The sequence below is a fragment of the Acinonyx jubatus genome, chromosome A2 (genome assembly GCF_027475565.1).
Source record: "Acinonyx jubatus isolate Ajub_Pintada_27869175 chromosome A2, VMU_Ajub_asm_v1.0, whole genome shotgun sequence".
Classification (NCBI taxonomy): domain Eukaryota; kingdom Metazoa; phylum Chordata; class Mammalia; order Carnivora; family Felidae; genus Acinonyx; species Acinonyx jubatus.
The window spans coordinates 5,186,357-5,202,144 of NC_069383.1; the positions used below are offsets into that span (position 1 = coordinate 5,186,357).

The 15,788-nt window shown below is 37.5% G+C and overlaps 1 protein-coding gene across 11 annotated transcripts in view; it reads left to right on the top strand.

Annotated features, from left to right (window-relative positions):
* Positions 1 to 15,788, top strand: part of KMT2C (lysine methyltransferase 2C) — a 283,712-nt gene that overhangs the window by 187,683 nt on the left and 80,241 nt on the right. For all 11 annotated transcript variants that reach the window (XM_053217833.1, XM_053217834.1, XM_053217838.1 and 8 more), the window contains 4 exons: positions 1,747 to 1,866; positions 4,108 to 4,224; positions 12,497 to 12,598; positions 12,764 to 12,868. In XM_053217833.1, the coding sequence (XP_053073808.1) occupies positions 1,747 to 1,866; positions 4,108 to 4,224; positions 12,497 to 12,598; positions 12,764 to 12,868 (444 nt within the window). The remainder of the gene's footprint in view (positions 1 to 1,746; positions 1,867 to 4,107; positions 4,225 to 12,496; positions 12,599 to 12,763; positions 12,869 to 15,788) is intronic.

Genomic DNA, 15,788 nt, shown 5'->3' on the forward strand with positions numbered 1-15,788 from the left:
CGGTACGGGGCACGGGAGAGACTGGAGACGCGCTCCACTTGAGAGTGTTGGTGCGACAGAATGGAAGTGCTAAGAAGGAAGTTGAGAGCCATGCTGCCGTCCTCAAGAGCACGTTGGAATCAGAAACGTGAGTTTGGGAGACAGCAACATGCCAAATGGTGGTTCTAGCCCTCATGGAAGATCACACCGTTTAGGAAGAGACACGGAGAGGACAGGCGTCCCGGCCTTAGCCCTCGGAAACACAGGCTTTGGAGGTCAGCGGGAGGAAGAACGTGCACGGGGCACAGAGAGGTCAGCGAGGGAGCGGACAGGAGCATTCACACACGTGCGGCGCGGAGCCCAGCAGAGCTGTACGTAGGTGTGGACAGTTGCAGTAAAAGGAGAATAGAGACGTGGCTTTTGGCGACGTAGCGGTTACCAGAGACCCGGATGCAGCCGGAAAGGAGACAGAGGTGTAGAGGCAAGTTGATTGGATGCGGAAAGCGAGGTAATTCACGAGTCCGTAAGTTCAGCAGAGCCATTCACTGAGCTTGAGGGCAGGTTAATTAAAAGTGAGACAAGTGCCTCCCTTGTGTGGTTTTTCTCAAAATACTGTTAGTGCGTTAATTATCTGCTCCCCAAAGGGTAGTCAGGCTCTTCTTTGGTTGATTACTTAAATTCCTCGTGGTAGTTTTATGTGATTAATAGGCTACCGCTTGTTTGATAACATTCTAGAAACCTGGTAAGTAATGTGTTACTTAAGTTTGGGTCCTTTAATTGGTAAAAGTTACAGTGCGCATTATCGAATTACCTAATTCAAAATAGGTTCTTTATTTATTGTTTGACATTTGTTTTGTGTTTTTCTTTAAAATGTTATCTTTGTGGAGTAGGCATTTTTTTATGCTAATGAGCGACTTCATCAGATTAGTTCAGGTTATTGCTGAATGTGGTTATTAAAAAGTAAAATGTCTTACTTTCATTTTAACTGTTTTAATAAGATACTGTTTCTTGTATAAATAATCAAGTATCTTAGGCATTTTAATTTGCAAATTTAGGACAATTTGCTTTAACGTTTTTCACTGTACAAATTAGTCCCTTGGATGTAATGTAAGGATAATAGCCCTCTAAATAAAAATAAAAGCCAAAACCACAACTAGTGGTCACACTGGCAGGAAGAAGTCAGATGCTAGGATTATACTGGTATTTGCGTGTTAAGATGGCAACCTAATTTTCCACATTTTAAAGCGAATGTATCTGTTGATTTCTCATGTTCTGATTTTTTTTTTTTTTTTTTTTTTTTTTTTTTTTTTGCCTACTGGTTTGGTTGTTTATAGCCAAAGGTGTACATAACATCCTTTAAGGTTATTTCTCTTTCCCAGTAGAGTGATAGTTGTTAGAAGAAAATAATCTCTGAATAGTTTCTTATAGTGTTAATTCTTAGAATTTAACTGACTTTTATTTATATTTTGGTTCTATAGTTGAAGTTCATGAGTCAACGTCAATGTCATATAAACCTTAATTTCTAGTAGGTTTCATTGTGCCGATGTTTCAACCAGAATAAAATATTTAATGTAAATTGTAGCTGCAAACATTGAAGTAAAAAGTCACTGTAAGTGATAAGCTTATTTTCCCTACCTTGAAGCAATTTGTCCTAAATTTCCATACGTCTGCATTTGTTTCTGCTGTTCTAAAATTCCTCAGTTGCTGGCTTTGACCTTTTACGTTGCTGAGTTTTATACATCTATTTTCTCACCTGCCGTATCCTAGGGGGCTTGGAGTACCCATAATACAGTGAGCCCACCTTCCTGGTCCCCAGACATTTCAGAAGGTCGGGAAATTTTTAAACCCAGGCAGCTTCCTGGCAGTGCCATTTGGAGCATCAAAGTGGTAAATAAAATTGCATTTACATTCATGTATCATTTCTTTCTGGCTGGTTTCATCCAAGTAGAAGTTAAGAATTAAACCTTTCCTTTCTAGATAAATAGTTCAGATTACAGGGCCACTGTTTTAATCTAAAAATTTTAGTGTAAAGAATCAACATGCTTGCACTTAAAAAAAATCTGGATTAGGAGGAAATTAAATTGCAATTTGACGTGACTGGTTTTAAGTGTGAATTTTTAATAACTGCTTTTTATGGTTGCTTCCTTTTATGTTGTAATTACCAGTGTTTCTGTGGGGGAAAATGCTTGTCACATAGGCTATAAAGTAATTAAGGACTTGCTCATTCATGATAATCATAAAATTTTGTTGCTTAGAAAAGAACAAAAGCAAACTACATTAATCTATTGTGTGCTAATGGAGAAGAAATACCAGAATCGGAGCAGATTTCACTGTCTGCGTTAATAACCTCAAAATTATAGGGCCTCTTTTTCATGTCATTGATGGAGGACTCTCCTAGTTCTTGAAGTAAGTTATGTAGTCGGATGCATTTTAGAGGGTAAAAAATTAATGTGAAAAGTTAAAATACTTTACCACCTAGAGAAGATAATTTTCTTCATCTTGTATATTTAATGTGATTCTGGAATTAGGCTGTTTAATTTAGACTAATCACGGAATTCAAAGGAGTTCTAGATTCACTTTCTTATTTCTGTCACCATTAAAACTATTTTTCAACCCACTCTGATACCATGTAATGTGTCGAAAGTAGAGATAGTTGTTTGAAGACCATAAAAGATATTTTGACAGTTTTGTAGCAAATACCACAAATTTTCACCTGTATCTTTAGATGCTAGGGAAAAATAGATTGCTATAATCCTGATTTAATAATTGACTTAAAAAAATCTTTTATGCTTATCAACAACAAAACCATCCAATTCAGCCCTCCCTTAGCCCTTGTTCAAAGAAGCGCAAGAGATCTAAAGGCAGAGCAGCTTAAGATAACAAGGAGAGGCAGTTTGAAGTTGACTGTATTTATTAACACTGAAGGGAAAAAAATACCACCCCCCTTTTTGTTCACGTGTATCTGTTTTGTGCTTAACAACATAACCATAAATTATCACCTTGGAAACTGCGCAGCCAAATAGGTAATGAGTTCAGCATTTCAAACTACAGTACAAACGATATCAATTTAAAATGTGACATGTTATTTAACGTTTTATGGAAAAAATATCAGGATGTTCCTATTTTAATACTTTTAAATATATATAATGTTGTAAGTATGTGTTGATGTCAGGCTTTTTCAGGTAGAATAAACAAGAAAACAACAATAACGAAAACAACCCTGGTATTTATTTGTGAAAATATCAAAGGGTTTAACCTGTTTTCCCATAGAGTATTTTTGTGTGTTAGGTAAAAATTCAGATCAGGTATTTTATTTACATTTCAAGTGATTATTATCCGGATGAGTTAAAACAAACTTTTTACCTTGTTATCCGCTTTTGTCCTCTACATACTGTGGTAGAGTGAGGCCCCCTGTTCAGTTCATACAGACAGCTATGGAATAGTGAAATGGACAATTTTAATGGCAGGGAAAGGACTGCTGTGTGATTTCTGTGTGCAGAAATCAGCTGTGATGCAGTTTAGCAGTGGAGACTACTGGTTAACATTGCGGACGCTGGAGCCAGAGTTGCTAGCTCTGGACTTTTGACCAATTTGCTTTTAATCCCTCAGTGCTTTTATCTCTAAAATGGGGGTAATAAGACAGCACTGACCTTGTGAGACAGTGGGGAGCAAAAAGTGCTTAGAGCGGATGTGTAGTAAGGACTCCTCCGTACGTGCAGCTCTTCGAAGCTCTAGTGACTGAGAGAACCTTCAGCAAGACGGTCTTTCCTTATCCTTGCTCTCTATTGAATACCAATTGGATGGGGTTGTGGCTGTCGAGCCACCTAGGACTTAGGGTTAGGAGGTGGGGAAATACTGCCAGAGTTTGCCGATGCAGACAGAGCATTCACGACGGACGCAGCGTCTGATTCTAAGGTTGTAGGCGTTGGATGCTTATATTTTTAAGTTGCATAATACGTGTTGAAAGATAAAAATAATACGCCTGGTCTCTTAATATTTATCATCTGATCAGAATAAGAGCAAAGCAAGTATTTGTGTAGCCTTTAATAAAATGTTTTATCTCACGTTGGATTTGAAAATTCTTTGGGACTTTTGCAGAGGGCTGATTTTTCCTTGTCTGTTGTGTAGGGCCGTGGGTCAGGATTTCCGGGGAAGCGGAGACCTCGTGGTGCAGGACTGTCAGGACGAGGCGGCAGAGGCAGGTCAAAATTGAAAAGTGGAATCGGAGCAGTTGTGTTACCTGGGGTAAGTCTCACTTCCGTTACCTTTAAAAAAAAATTTTTTTTTTTAATGTTGATTAGACAGAGACAGGGCAGGAGTTGGGGAGGGGCAGAGAGAGAGGGAGACACAGAATCCCAAGCAGGCTCCAGGCTCCAAGCTGTCAGCACAGAGCCCGATGCGGGGCTCGAACCCACAAACTGCGAGATCATGACCTAAGCCGAAGTCGGATGCTTAACTGACTGAGCCACCCAGGAGCCCCCCATTACCTTTGCTGCCATCCTTCATATGTTGACAGATTATGATAATATTTGTAAAATTATTAGTTTGTAAGAGTCACATGAATAAGCCAAAATTTTTATTTTACTCTATCCCTACTCTTTTTTTTTTTTCCAACACCTCTGGTCAGGTTTTCTTTTTAAATTTTCATTAATATTTTCCATCCTTTCTCTCTTTTTTTACCGTCCTCTTTGACTCTGATCCTTCTATGCCAACAGTTCCTAAAAACCTGTATGTAATATATTTGCTATTTGCTCCTTTATTTTTAATAAGAGCAAACTCCTGTTACATTACCGAGTTTATTTGAAAAACTTTATTATATTGGTGTTTTAAGTTTTTTATTGTAATGTGGCTTACAGAAGAAACTAGCAGTGTTGCAGATTAGCACATAACTCTAAAAATGTTGAAAATTTTATGAGTATCTTTGATATATTTTAAGATTTATAATTATTTGCTCCTTGGCATGTATATCAGGCTTTATTTAAATGTGGATTCAAGAAATCTATAATTGGCAAATAGTGGCAAATATTTCATGTAGTAACTTTACTATTTTACCAGAATCCTATTTTTAAAATTCTGATTGTTCTTTTACGTTCAGGAGACAAGCGGGTGGTTCAGTTTGTGCCACAGTTTGCGTAACTTCTGTTCACCTATTAAAGGACGTTATGCTTGCTTCCATTTTTTTGGCTATTAAAAACAGAACTAAAAAAACCCCAAAAAACAAAACTGCTATGAACTTTTATGCTTAAGTCTACACGTGGGTGTATGTGTTATTTTCCCATGAGTAAATATCTACAAATGGGATGGCCAGATAATACGGTAGGTGCTGTATGCTTAGATTTTTGGGAAAACACTGCTTTTCAATTTTATGTGACATTTTATGTTTGCAAGAGTGTGTGAGATTCCTGCCAGGGCCTCCGTATACTTACCTGTACTTGGTATGGTTCGTCTTCTTTTTTAGGTGCTTATTTATATATTTCTTTGATACAGTCCCTCTTCAGATCTTTAGTTCATTTTAAAAATATGAAATTTTTTGACTTACTGAGTTTTGAGTTTTCTTTATTCTGTACACAAGTTCTTTACCATGTATATGATTTGCAAATATCTTCTTTATTTTGTGATTTGTCTTTTCATTTTCTTAGCTATTTGGAACAGCAAATGTTTAAAATTTTTTTTTTTTCAACATTTATTTATTTTTGGGACAGAGAGAGACAGAGCATGAACGGGGGAGGGGCAGAGAGAGAGGGAAACACAGAATCGGAAACAGGCTCCAGGCCCTGAGCTATCAGCCCAGAGCCTGACGTGGGGCTCGAGCTCATGGACCGCGAGATCGTGACCTGGCTGAAGTCGGACGCTTAACCGACTGCGCCACCCAGGTGCCCCACAAATGTTTTTAATTGTGAGGAAGTCCCGTTTATTTTTTCCTTTCATGATCATACTTTTGGTGTCTGAAAAATAATTGGATAATGCAAGGTTATAAACATACTCAGTTATTTCTTCTAGAAGTATTATGGTTTTAGGTGGTGCATTTAGATATATGGTCCAATTTGAATTAATTTTTATGTATGGTATGAACATGGACCAAAGTTCATTTTTTTGCATAAACTGAATGAATATCCAAGTATTTTAGCATCATTTCTCTGAATTGCCTTTGTATCATTCTTAAAAATTAGTTTTATCTGGGACACCTGGGTGGGGCTCAGTCGGTTACGCTTTCAACGTTGGCTCAGGTCATGATCTCGCGGTCCGTGAGTTCGAGCCCCACCTCGGTCACTGTGCTGACAGTTCAGAGCCTGGAGGCTGTTTCTGATTCTGTGTCTCCCCCCCCCCCCCCCTTGCCCCGCTCGTGCTCGGTCTTTCTCTTTCTCTCAAAAATAACTGAAAAATTTAAAACAAAAGTTTTATCTGTATTTTTATGGATCTAACTTTGGAATCTCTGTGCTGTACCATTGATCCATTTCTGTCTTCAGGCCAGTACTACAACTTGAGGCCAATCATACTTTAACTTTATAACCACTGTTGAAAAATCAAAAATTGTCAGTCTTCCATCTTTTTACTTTTTCAAAGTTGCTTTGGCCGTTCTAAATCCTTTATGTTTTTTTTTACTTTTTTTAAGTTTGTTTATTTTGGGAAAGAGAGAGTGTGCATGTAAGCAAGTGGGGGAGGGGCAGAGAAAGAGAATCCCAAGCAGGCTGGCAGGCTGCACACCCAGTGTGGAGCCCCACATGGGGCTTGATCCCACGACTGTGAGATCTTGACCTGGGCCAAAACCAAGAGTCAGATGCTCCACCAACTGAGCCATCCAGGCACCCCAATATCCTTCCTGTTTCTGTATGAATTTTACAATTGGCCTGTCAGTTTCTACAAATAAGCCTCTAGGATCTTGATTGGGTTTGCATTTAAACTCTAGATCAAGTTGGGGAACTTGACGTTTTAGCTGTGAAGAGTCTTCAACCCATGAACATTGTGTTTCTCTCCATTTCTTTAGGTCTTTTTAAAGTTCTCTTAGTGATGGTCTTTACAACATAAATGTCTTTTTTCATCATTTCCACATTTCTTATGTTATTGTAAATGGCAGTGTTGTCTTAATTTCAAATTGTAGTTGTCAGTCGCTAGTATCCAGAAATAACTCATTTTTGTGTATTGATTTTGTATCAGAACTCCATTATTATATATAGTTGCTTATTTGTAGAACCCAACAGATTTTCTACCCTTAGGATCATGTTGTCTGCAAATAAGGTTTTATTTCTGTTTAATCTGGATGGTTTCACTTCTTTTCTTTATTGCATTTGCTGTAACCTTCAATACAGTGTTAGGTAGAAGTGTTAAGATAACCTTGTCTTCTTTTTGAACTTGAGGAGAGAAAGCATTTAGTCTTGCATCATTGAGTATGCTGTTAGCTCTAGTTTTGTTTTATTTTTTTTAATAAACATCCTAAGTCAGTTTGAGGAAGCTCTTTTCTATTCATAAGTTGCTGAAATGTTTTTCTTTTAACCAAGTGTAGATGTTGGGTTTTGTCAACATTTTTTCTACATTTACAGAAATGATCCTATGGCTTGTTTATTGATATGGTGAGTTATATTGATTGGCTTTTTTGTATGCTAAAGAAGTCTTGTCTTCTTGGGATAAACTCCACTTGGTCATGATGTTTTATCTTTTTCATATTATTGGATTCAAATGGCTAAAACTTTTAGACTTTTTATGTCTTCTGTTCATGACAGTATTGGTTTATTTTCTTATAATTTCTTTGGTTTTGGTATTGGCATAAAGCTGGCTTCCTTGAGTGAATTGCGAAATAGAGTCTTCAGTTTTCTGGACAAGTTGTGTATTGGAAACATTCTTGTATTATTTATAGAGTCATCAGTGAAGCCATTTTGGCCTCGAGTTTTCTTTGTGACAAGATTTTTTTTAAAGTTTTTTTTTTTTGAATCACCTGGTGCTTACCATGACAAGTTCACTCCTTAATCCACATCACCTATGTCACCCATACCCCACCAAACTCCCCTCTGGTAACCATCAGTTCTGTATAGTTAACAGTCTGTTTCTTAGTTTGTCTGTTTTGTTTTTTCCTCTTTGCTCATTTGTTTTGTTTCTTAGATTCCACATATGAGTGAAATCATATGGGATTTGTCTTTCTCTGACTTACTTCACTCAGCATTACACTCTCTAGCTCCATCCATGTTGTTGCAAATGGCAGGATTTCATTCTTTTTTATGGCTGAATAATACTGGTGTGTGTGTGTGTGTGTGTGTGTGTGTGTATGTATGTATTACATCTTTTCTTTTTTTTTTTTTTTTTTTGGTTTTGAGATGGAGGGAGAGAGAGGGAGAATCCCAAGCAGGCTTTGCAATGTCAGTGCAGAGTTTATGGCAGAACTCAAATTCATGAACCTTGAGATCATGACCTGAGCCAAAATCAAGAGTCGGATACTTAACCGACTGAGCCACACAGGTGCCCCTATACCGCATCTTCGATCACATCTTCATCAATCGATGGACACTTGGGCTGCTTCCGTATCTTGGCTATTGTCAAAGCTGCAATAAACATAGGGGTGTGTGTATCCCTTTGAATTAGTATTCTTGTATTTTGGGGGCAAATACCCAGCAGTTTGGTTGCTGGATCATAGGGTAGTTCGATTTTTAACTTTTTGCAGAACCTCCATACTGTTTACTACAGTGGCTGCACCAGTTTGCATTCCCACTAACCATGCAGAAGGGTTCCTTTTTCTCCCCAACACCTATTGTTTCTTGTGTTTTTGGTTTTGACAGATTTGCATTTCCCTGATGGTAAGTGGTGATGAGCATCTTTTCACATGTCTATCTGGGTGACTTCTTTGTTCTATGTTGGCTATCTGGGTGTTTTCTTTGGAAAAATGGCTGTTTGTGTCTTCTGCCTATTTTTTAATTGGATTGTCTTTTAGGTGTTGAATTGTATCAGTTTTTTATTTATTTTGGATACTAACTATTTATCAAATATGTCATTTGCAAATACATGTATCTTTTCCCATTCCATAGGTTGCCTTTTAGATTTTGTTGATTGTTTCCTTTGGTGTGCAGAAGCTTTTTATTTTGGGGGAGCCTGCGTGGATTAGTGAGTTAATAAGCATCCAATTTTGGCTCAGGTCATGATCTCGCAGTTTGTGAATTTGAGCCCCACATCAGGGTCTGTACTGTCAGCTTAGAGCCTGGAGCCTGCTTCGGATTCTGGGTCTCCCTGTCTCTCTGCCCCTCCCCCACTCATGCTTGCACACGCGCATGCGCGCGCTCTCTCTCTCTCTGTGTCTCTCAAAAACGAATAAACATTTTTTTTTAAAAAAAGCTTTTTATTTGATGTAGCCCCATTAATTTATTGTTTCATTTGCCTCAAAGGGCCTGTCTAGAAAAATGTTGCTATGGTTGATGTCAGAGATACTACTGTCTATGCTCTTTTCTAAGATTTTTAAGGTTTCAGGTCTTAAATTTAGATCCATGTTGAATTTATTTTTGTGTATTGTGTAAGAAAGTGGTACGGTTTAATTTTTTTGCATAGTGCTATCCAGTTTTCCCAATAAGATTTGTTGAAGAGGTTGCCTTTTTCTGTCATCATGGAAGATTTTTAACTACATATTCAATTTCTTTGGTAGGTATAGGGCTATTTAGTTAGGTTATCTATTTCTTCTTGTATGAATTTGTCTTTCAAAGAATTTGCCCATTTAAAGTAAGTTGACAAATCTATTGACCAGTTATCCTTTTAATATCTGTAGAATCTGTAGTGGTGTCACCTTCCTCATTCCCAGTATTGGTGATTTATGTCTTCTCTCTTTTTTCTTGATTGGTCTTGCTGCAGGTTTATCAATTTTATTGATTCTGAGCCAGCCTTTGCTTTCATTAATTTTTCTCTCTTATTTTTTTTTTTTTTTGGTTTCCTTCTGTTTTCCATTCCATTGATTTCTACTCTGATCTTTACTGTTTTCTTCCTCTCACTTTGACTGTTTTGCTCTGTTTTTGGTTTGCTTTTTATGTTCCTGCTTAGAACCCACTTGTGAGGTTTAGGTTAGAGCTTTCTTTTTTCTTAAGCTTTTATATCTGTGGTCCAGGCAAATAAAACTGTCACCTTTAGGACAAATCAGACTAATATGTATATAGGCAGTACGTACTCTCTCAAAGATTGCCTTTTAACCCTTGTGGTAGGTTTTATATATCTAGTAGTTTAAAGGTCATGAAATAATGTATAAAAATAAAACAGTGGGTCATTAAGCTACATGATACTGTTTTCCTTCTTACATGTACAATTGCTGTTTAAAAAAATCTTGATTTTTCAGCACTTAGCATTTAAATATGCTCTTTGGATCTGGGGGATATTGTAGCTTTCTATACAGATTTCATTTCTGATTCATTTCAGACTGGGAATACTATAGTCCATCCTTATTTTTTATTCCAAATAAAAGCATTCTCTGGTTAATTTTCCCTTTGAAAATAATAACATGTTATCATTTCTTTGAGCCTACTCACTGGGTATCATTCAATTATAAAACCTATTTTGTTTTCTGTTTTGGAAATGGGGATGTAAAAATGGATACTTTTAATTTCAGTGTACTTTTGTTTACTATATTTTAGCTATTACCACAGTTCTATATTTTAATATTCTCAATGTATTGTTAGTCTTGTGGGTAAATTACTGGTAACTTCACTTTTAGTGGACATTTAATTATTACTAATGGGATGATTATTTTACTTTAAGAGCCCTCTTGTTTGACTTGCTAAAATCTTAAATTGCTAATTTTGAGATACATATTGTTTAATATATTAAAAACAATTAAAACATACTGATCGATCAAAGTTATCTGTACCATCACTGCCTCTTTGGTCTTGATTTTCCTCCTTTTACCAGTTTCGTGAATTTACGTATTTGGTTGATCCATATGGAATTGCCAATCTTCAACCATTTTCAATCTGGAAAAACAGCAATTTCTTATGATTCATCCTACTGTGTATATGTGCCAGTGGACCACATGCAATTACTTTGCATGGTGCCCTACCTCACATACTATTCTGCAGCTTATTTTTCCACTCAGCTGTGTGCCTGGTGGTTTGTTTATTTGTTTTTTGATGGAAATTCAAACAAATTTCTACCACTATTTTTTAAATGCTGCATAATTTTCCAGTTTGGATTTGCCATGGTTTTAGTAGTTCGCTAGTGATGACTATATTTAGGTTGCCTACAGTTTTCCCTTATAGTGTAGTTTAGACTATAAATTGCTTTTGTGACTGATTCTATAATAAAACCGTAGTACTGTCCATTAAAATGGCTTTTAAACTTAATTTGCAATGAAAAATATAATGTTTAATATTAATATAATATTATGTAATATATTCCTTCTATTTAGTCATTCTCTCAAGAACATTTCTCAAGAACAACACTATTACTTTTTATGTTGAATTTCACCAATGTGTTTCATGTCCTTCCATGCAAGAGGATCATATTGTAAAATTTTGGCATTGGCCAACCTGTTCTTTTCTTAAGCAACTAATTCAGAGCTTTTTTTCATGATAAGCATTCTGGAAATAATTCTTAAGCCAGTTGTACTTAGTTGATTGGGTGAAATTTAGCCAAGTTTTTAGACATGAATATCTTTGGATGGTAATCCTTTGGCTAAGATGGAAATTTTGCTTATTTTGCTATTTAGAATAATAGTATTTTAAAGCAGTGCTGTCCAAAGGAAATATGTGTGTATTACATAAGCAATTTAAAACTTTATAGTAGCTACATTAAAAAAGGAGAGAGGGGAGCGCCTGGGTGGCTCAGTTCGTTAGGCCTCCTACTCTTGATTTTGGCTCAGGTCATGATCTCATGGTTCATGAGTTCCAGCCCCACGGCGGTCTGTGTGCAGATGATGCAGACCCTACTTGGGATTCTCTCTCTCCCTCTCTTTCTACCTCTCCCCTACTCGTTCTCTCTCTTTCTCTGTCTCAAAGTACACTTGAAAAAAAAAAAAAAGCAGGAGAAATTTAATTTTAATGTATATCTTTTGAATTTATATCTGTTACCATTTCAACATGTAATATGTAAAATATACAAAATTAATTACGAGTTGTGTTTATATTCTTTTTTGTTGGATACTTCTACTCACAGCACATCTCAGTTTTGACTAGCCAAACTGCTGGTTTTAAGAGTGACTAAAATAGAGGGGCACATATATGTATACACGTATATAGGTATATGCTCACAAGTAAGATACAGGGGTTTTTTGTTTGTTTCTTGATGAAAACTTCTGGTTGATTAAGTCTTACTAAAGATAGTTTATGTTTTTTCATTGCTTCCTGATCCACGGGACTTGTAACTCTGAAGAGACCATTAGGTGACTAAAAAGCGTCCTGACTCCCACTTTTGCAGTCTTAACCTTGGCAATAATAATCTAACTCGGAATTGTTACCGCAGGCCTTGGCAAAAATCGTATTTTGAAAAGGAGTCTTCTGAACCTTTTCCACTAAACATACAAGTGATAAATGTGACTGCATTTTGTGTATTTTGCTTTTTATAGGTGTCTGCTGCAGATCTTTCGTCGAATAAGGATGAAGAAGAAAACTCTATGCATAATACAGTGGTGTTGTTTTCTAGCAGTGACAAGTTCACCTTGCATCAGGTTTGAACACTTACTGTCTTCTGCTTTCTCCTGTACATGCTGAAGTTGTCTAATGTTGAGCTGTAGAGCTTTATTAGCTATGAAGGTAATTTAAAAAATAAAATTCATATATTCTGAGCTTAGTCTCCAACCTAAATTATTATGTTCATGTGTTTTTAATTTCAGGATATGTGTGTAGTTTGTGGCAGCTTTGGCCAAGGAGCAGAGGGAAGATTACTTGCCTGCTCTCAGTGTGGTCAGTGTTACCATCCATACTGTGTCAGTATTAAGGTAAATATACTTAAATTTAAATCAGTTAAAAATGTATTGAAATTTGATGAGTATATCATGCTCTTTCCATTTTGTATAATTAATCAAGTGTTGTTTGCTAGGATTATTAGACATAAATAACTATATTTAAGTGCTTTAAATATTGCCTTTCAAGTGTTAACTCCTCTATACATCTGTGGTCTGAGGGGCACCTGGGTGGCTCAGTCGGGTAAGCGTCCGACTTCGGCTCAGGTCATGATCTCACGGTCTGTGGGTTCGAGCCCTGCATTGGGCTCTGTGCTGGCAGCTCAGAGCCTGGACCCTGCTTCAGATTCTGTGTCTCCCTCTCTCTCTGCCCCTCCACCGCTCACACTCTGTCTCTGTCTCTCTCAAAAATAAATAAACATCAAAAAAAGATTTATAAAAAATAAATCTGTGGTCTGAAATTATAGTGGTTATCCTGAAAAAATAAAAATAAAAAGGCATGCTTTTCAAAGATACTTTATCCTGCAATTTGCTCAGGTGCGGGGTTTGGTTGATGCATTCTGTCTACTGACAATAAAGGTTGACCCCAAGAAGAAAACTGTATGAAAACCCATCATTCACCTGGTCTCTCCCCATGTTCCTTCTTAGCCCTCATCCATATAGGAAAAGACATTTTCTGTTAGGCTTCTTGGATCAGTGGGTTGGTTTTTTTAAATCCGTTTTGGAGCAGTTTTGGCCATCTCTTGGTATTTCTTTTTCTGTTCCCCTTTTGCCCTTCTGGAGTCTCAGTCGTGTGTGCACAGAATTGTAGGATATAGTCCCAGATCGCTTTCACTTTCTTGATATTTTTCCAGTTTTTCTTTCTGCCCTTTAGCTTATTCCCCAAAGTCACTTTTATTATGCAGTATCTAATCTATTTTTTAAAATATAATTTATTGTTAAGTTGGCTAACATACAGGGTGTAAAGGGTGCTCTTGGTTTTTGGGGATAGATTCCCTTTTTTAAGCACATCCAGTGGATTTTTCATGGAGATGATTGTATTTTTTAATCTTAGTTTTATTTTATAGTTTAAGTTATCTCATAGTTTAAAATGTTTTCTTGTTTTTCTTTCAAGTCATTGTATATACAGATGATTGTTTGCTAATTCTGTCATGTCTGACATTTCTCATTAGTATTACTTATTATGACCAATATTAGCTTACCTTTCCCCTTATGAGGATGTATTTTTGTTTTTAATTTAGTAATTTTTGATTATGGTAGTTGTGTATTTTGCTTATATTGTTGGGAATTTGGGTTTTGTTCCTGTAAGAAGTAAGGAGTTTTTGTTTTGGCAGGAAGTTATTGCGGACAGTCAAACCTTCTGAAACTTCTCTAGCCTTTCTGGGATAGGCCTCGAGAACCTTCACTTTGAGGTGGCTCTTCTTAGACTTTTTGGTCTTAGAACCATTAACAGTCTTGAAAATTATTAAGGACCACATAGAGCTTTTGTTTATGAGGGTAATAATGATTGAATATTTACCATTTTAGAAGTTAACTAGGAATACTTTAAAACACAAAAATATTCAAGCATGTTTGTTACGATGTCATGTAATGAGGTTTTATATTTTACATATCACGTAGCCTCTGTAAAACATCACTATAAGTTGGGGCGCCTGGATGGCTCAGTTGGTTGAGTATCTGACTTCGGCTCGGGTCATGATCCCGCAGCTCCTGGGTTCGAGCCCCGCGTCGGGCTCTGTGCTGACAGCTCGGAGCCTGGAGCCTGCTTCAGATTCTGTGGCTCCCTCTCGCTGCCCCTTCCCTGCTCATGCTCTGTCTCTCAATAATGAATAAATGTTAAAAAAAATTTTTTTAAACATCACTATAAGTGGATTAAAGTGAAAAAAGCAAGTAACATGTCAGTGTTATTATGAAAATAGTTTTGACCTCACAGACCCCTGAGGGTTTCCTAGGTCACACTTTAGTAACTGCTTTTTTAGCACTAGTTTAGTCTGATACGTGAGACATGGCCTTTTTGACATCTCTGCTGAATTCCCCTCATGTCCCTGGCCCCCCACCCCCCGGGCGGCTCCCTATGACCTCCTTCACCAGTGTCTCTTTACTCCGACTGGTTGAGATTCAGATGTCTTCAGCCTTGTATTAACTCTTGTAATTGTCCAGCTTGCAAATTCCCAGTAGCCATTCTTGGTCCTGGCTGTGTGTCCTTGTTTGGCCTCCTACAAATGCAGCTTGGTGTTCAGCCAAAGACTTGAGGGAAATTCTGTGTGGATTTCTGGAGCTCTTTTTCTTTATTGCTCCTTCCTTTCCAGGACCCTGTCCTGCAAATTGCAACTGCCTCAACCTCCGAGATCTCCACCATGTGTCCTCAACTCAGCGAGACCCTGATGCCTTGTGGGTTTCTCCCTCTCAGCGCAGCATTCCAGAAAATGTCTGTGGACAGAATATTGTAGGACCGACCTCACTTGTTTCCCTCTTCTCAGAAACCACAGTCCTGTTCTGCCTTTTGCTCAGTATCTGAAACAAGTGTTTCCTACATTGTGTCCGTTTTCTAGTATCGTATGAAGGGAGAAGGGTCTTGTCCCAGTTACTCCATCATAGTTGACTCAAATATTCTTGTAGACTCTTAAAATGTCTTTCACAATTTTCTGCATGGTACCATGAATGGAGCCCTGGTAATACCTTTCTTGAAAGAACTTTTGAAAATAAACACTAGCCATGTCAGTAGGAGAGAAAGAGAGTTGATGTTAGAGCTCAGCGGTCTATACAGGGAGTGGGAAGTGTGGAATTTCAACAGGGAGAGACAGTTGAGGCATCAAAGTGCTGCAGCGGGCACGTCAACTGGGTTCGGGTGAGGTCTGGACTGCCTGACCTGAGCAGTGTGAATGCTGGTGGGCGTGGTAACCACACCTTAGCTTTGAGTGAGCAGAGCTGAGCAGCTCGAGAATTTGGCTGTAAA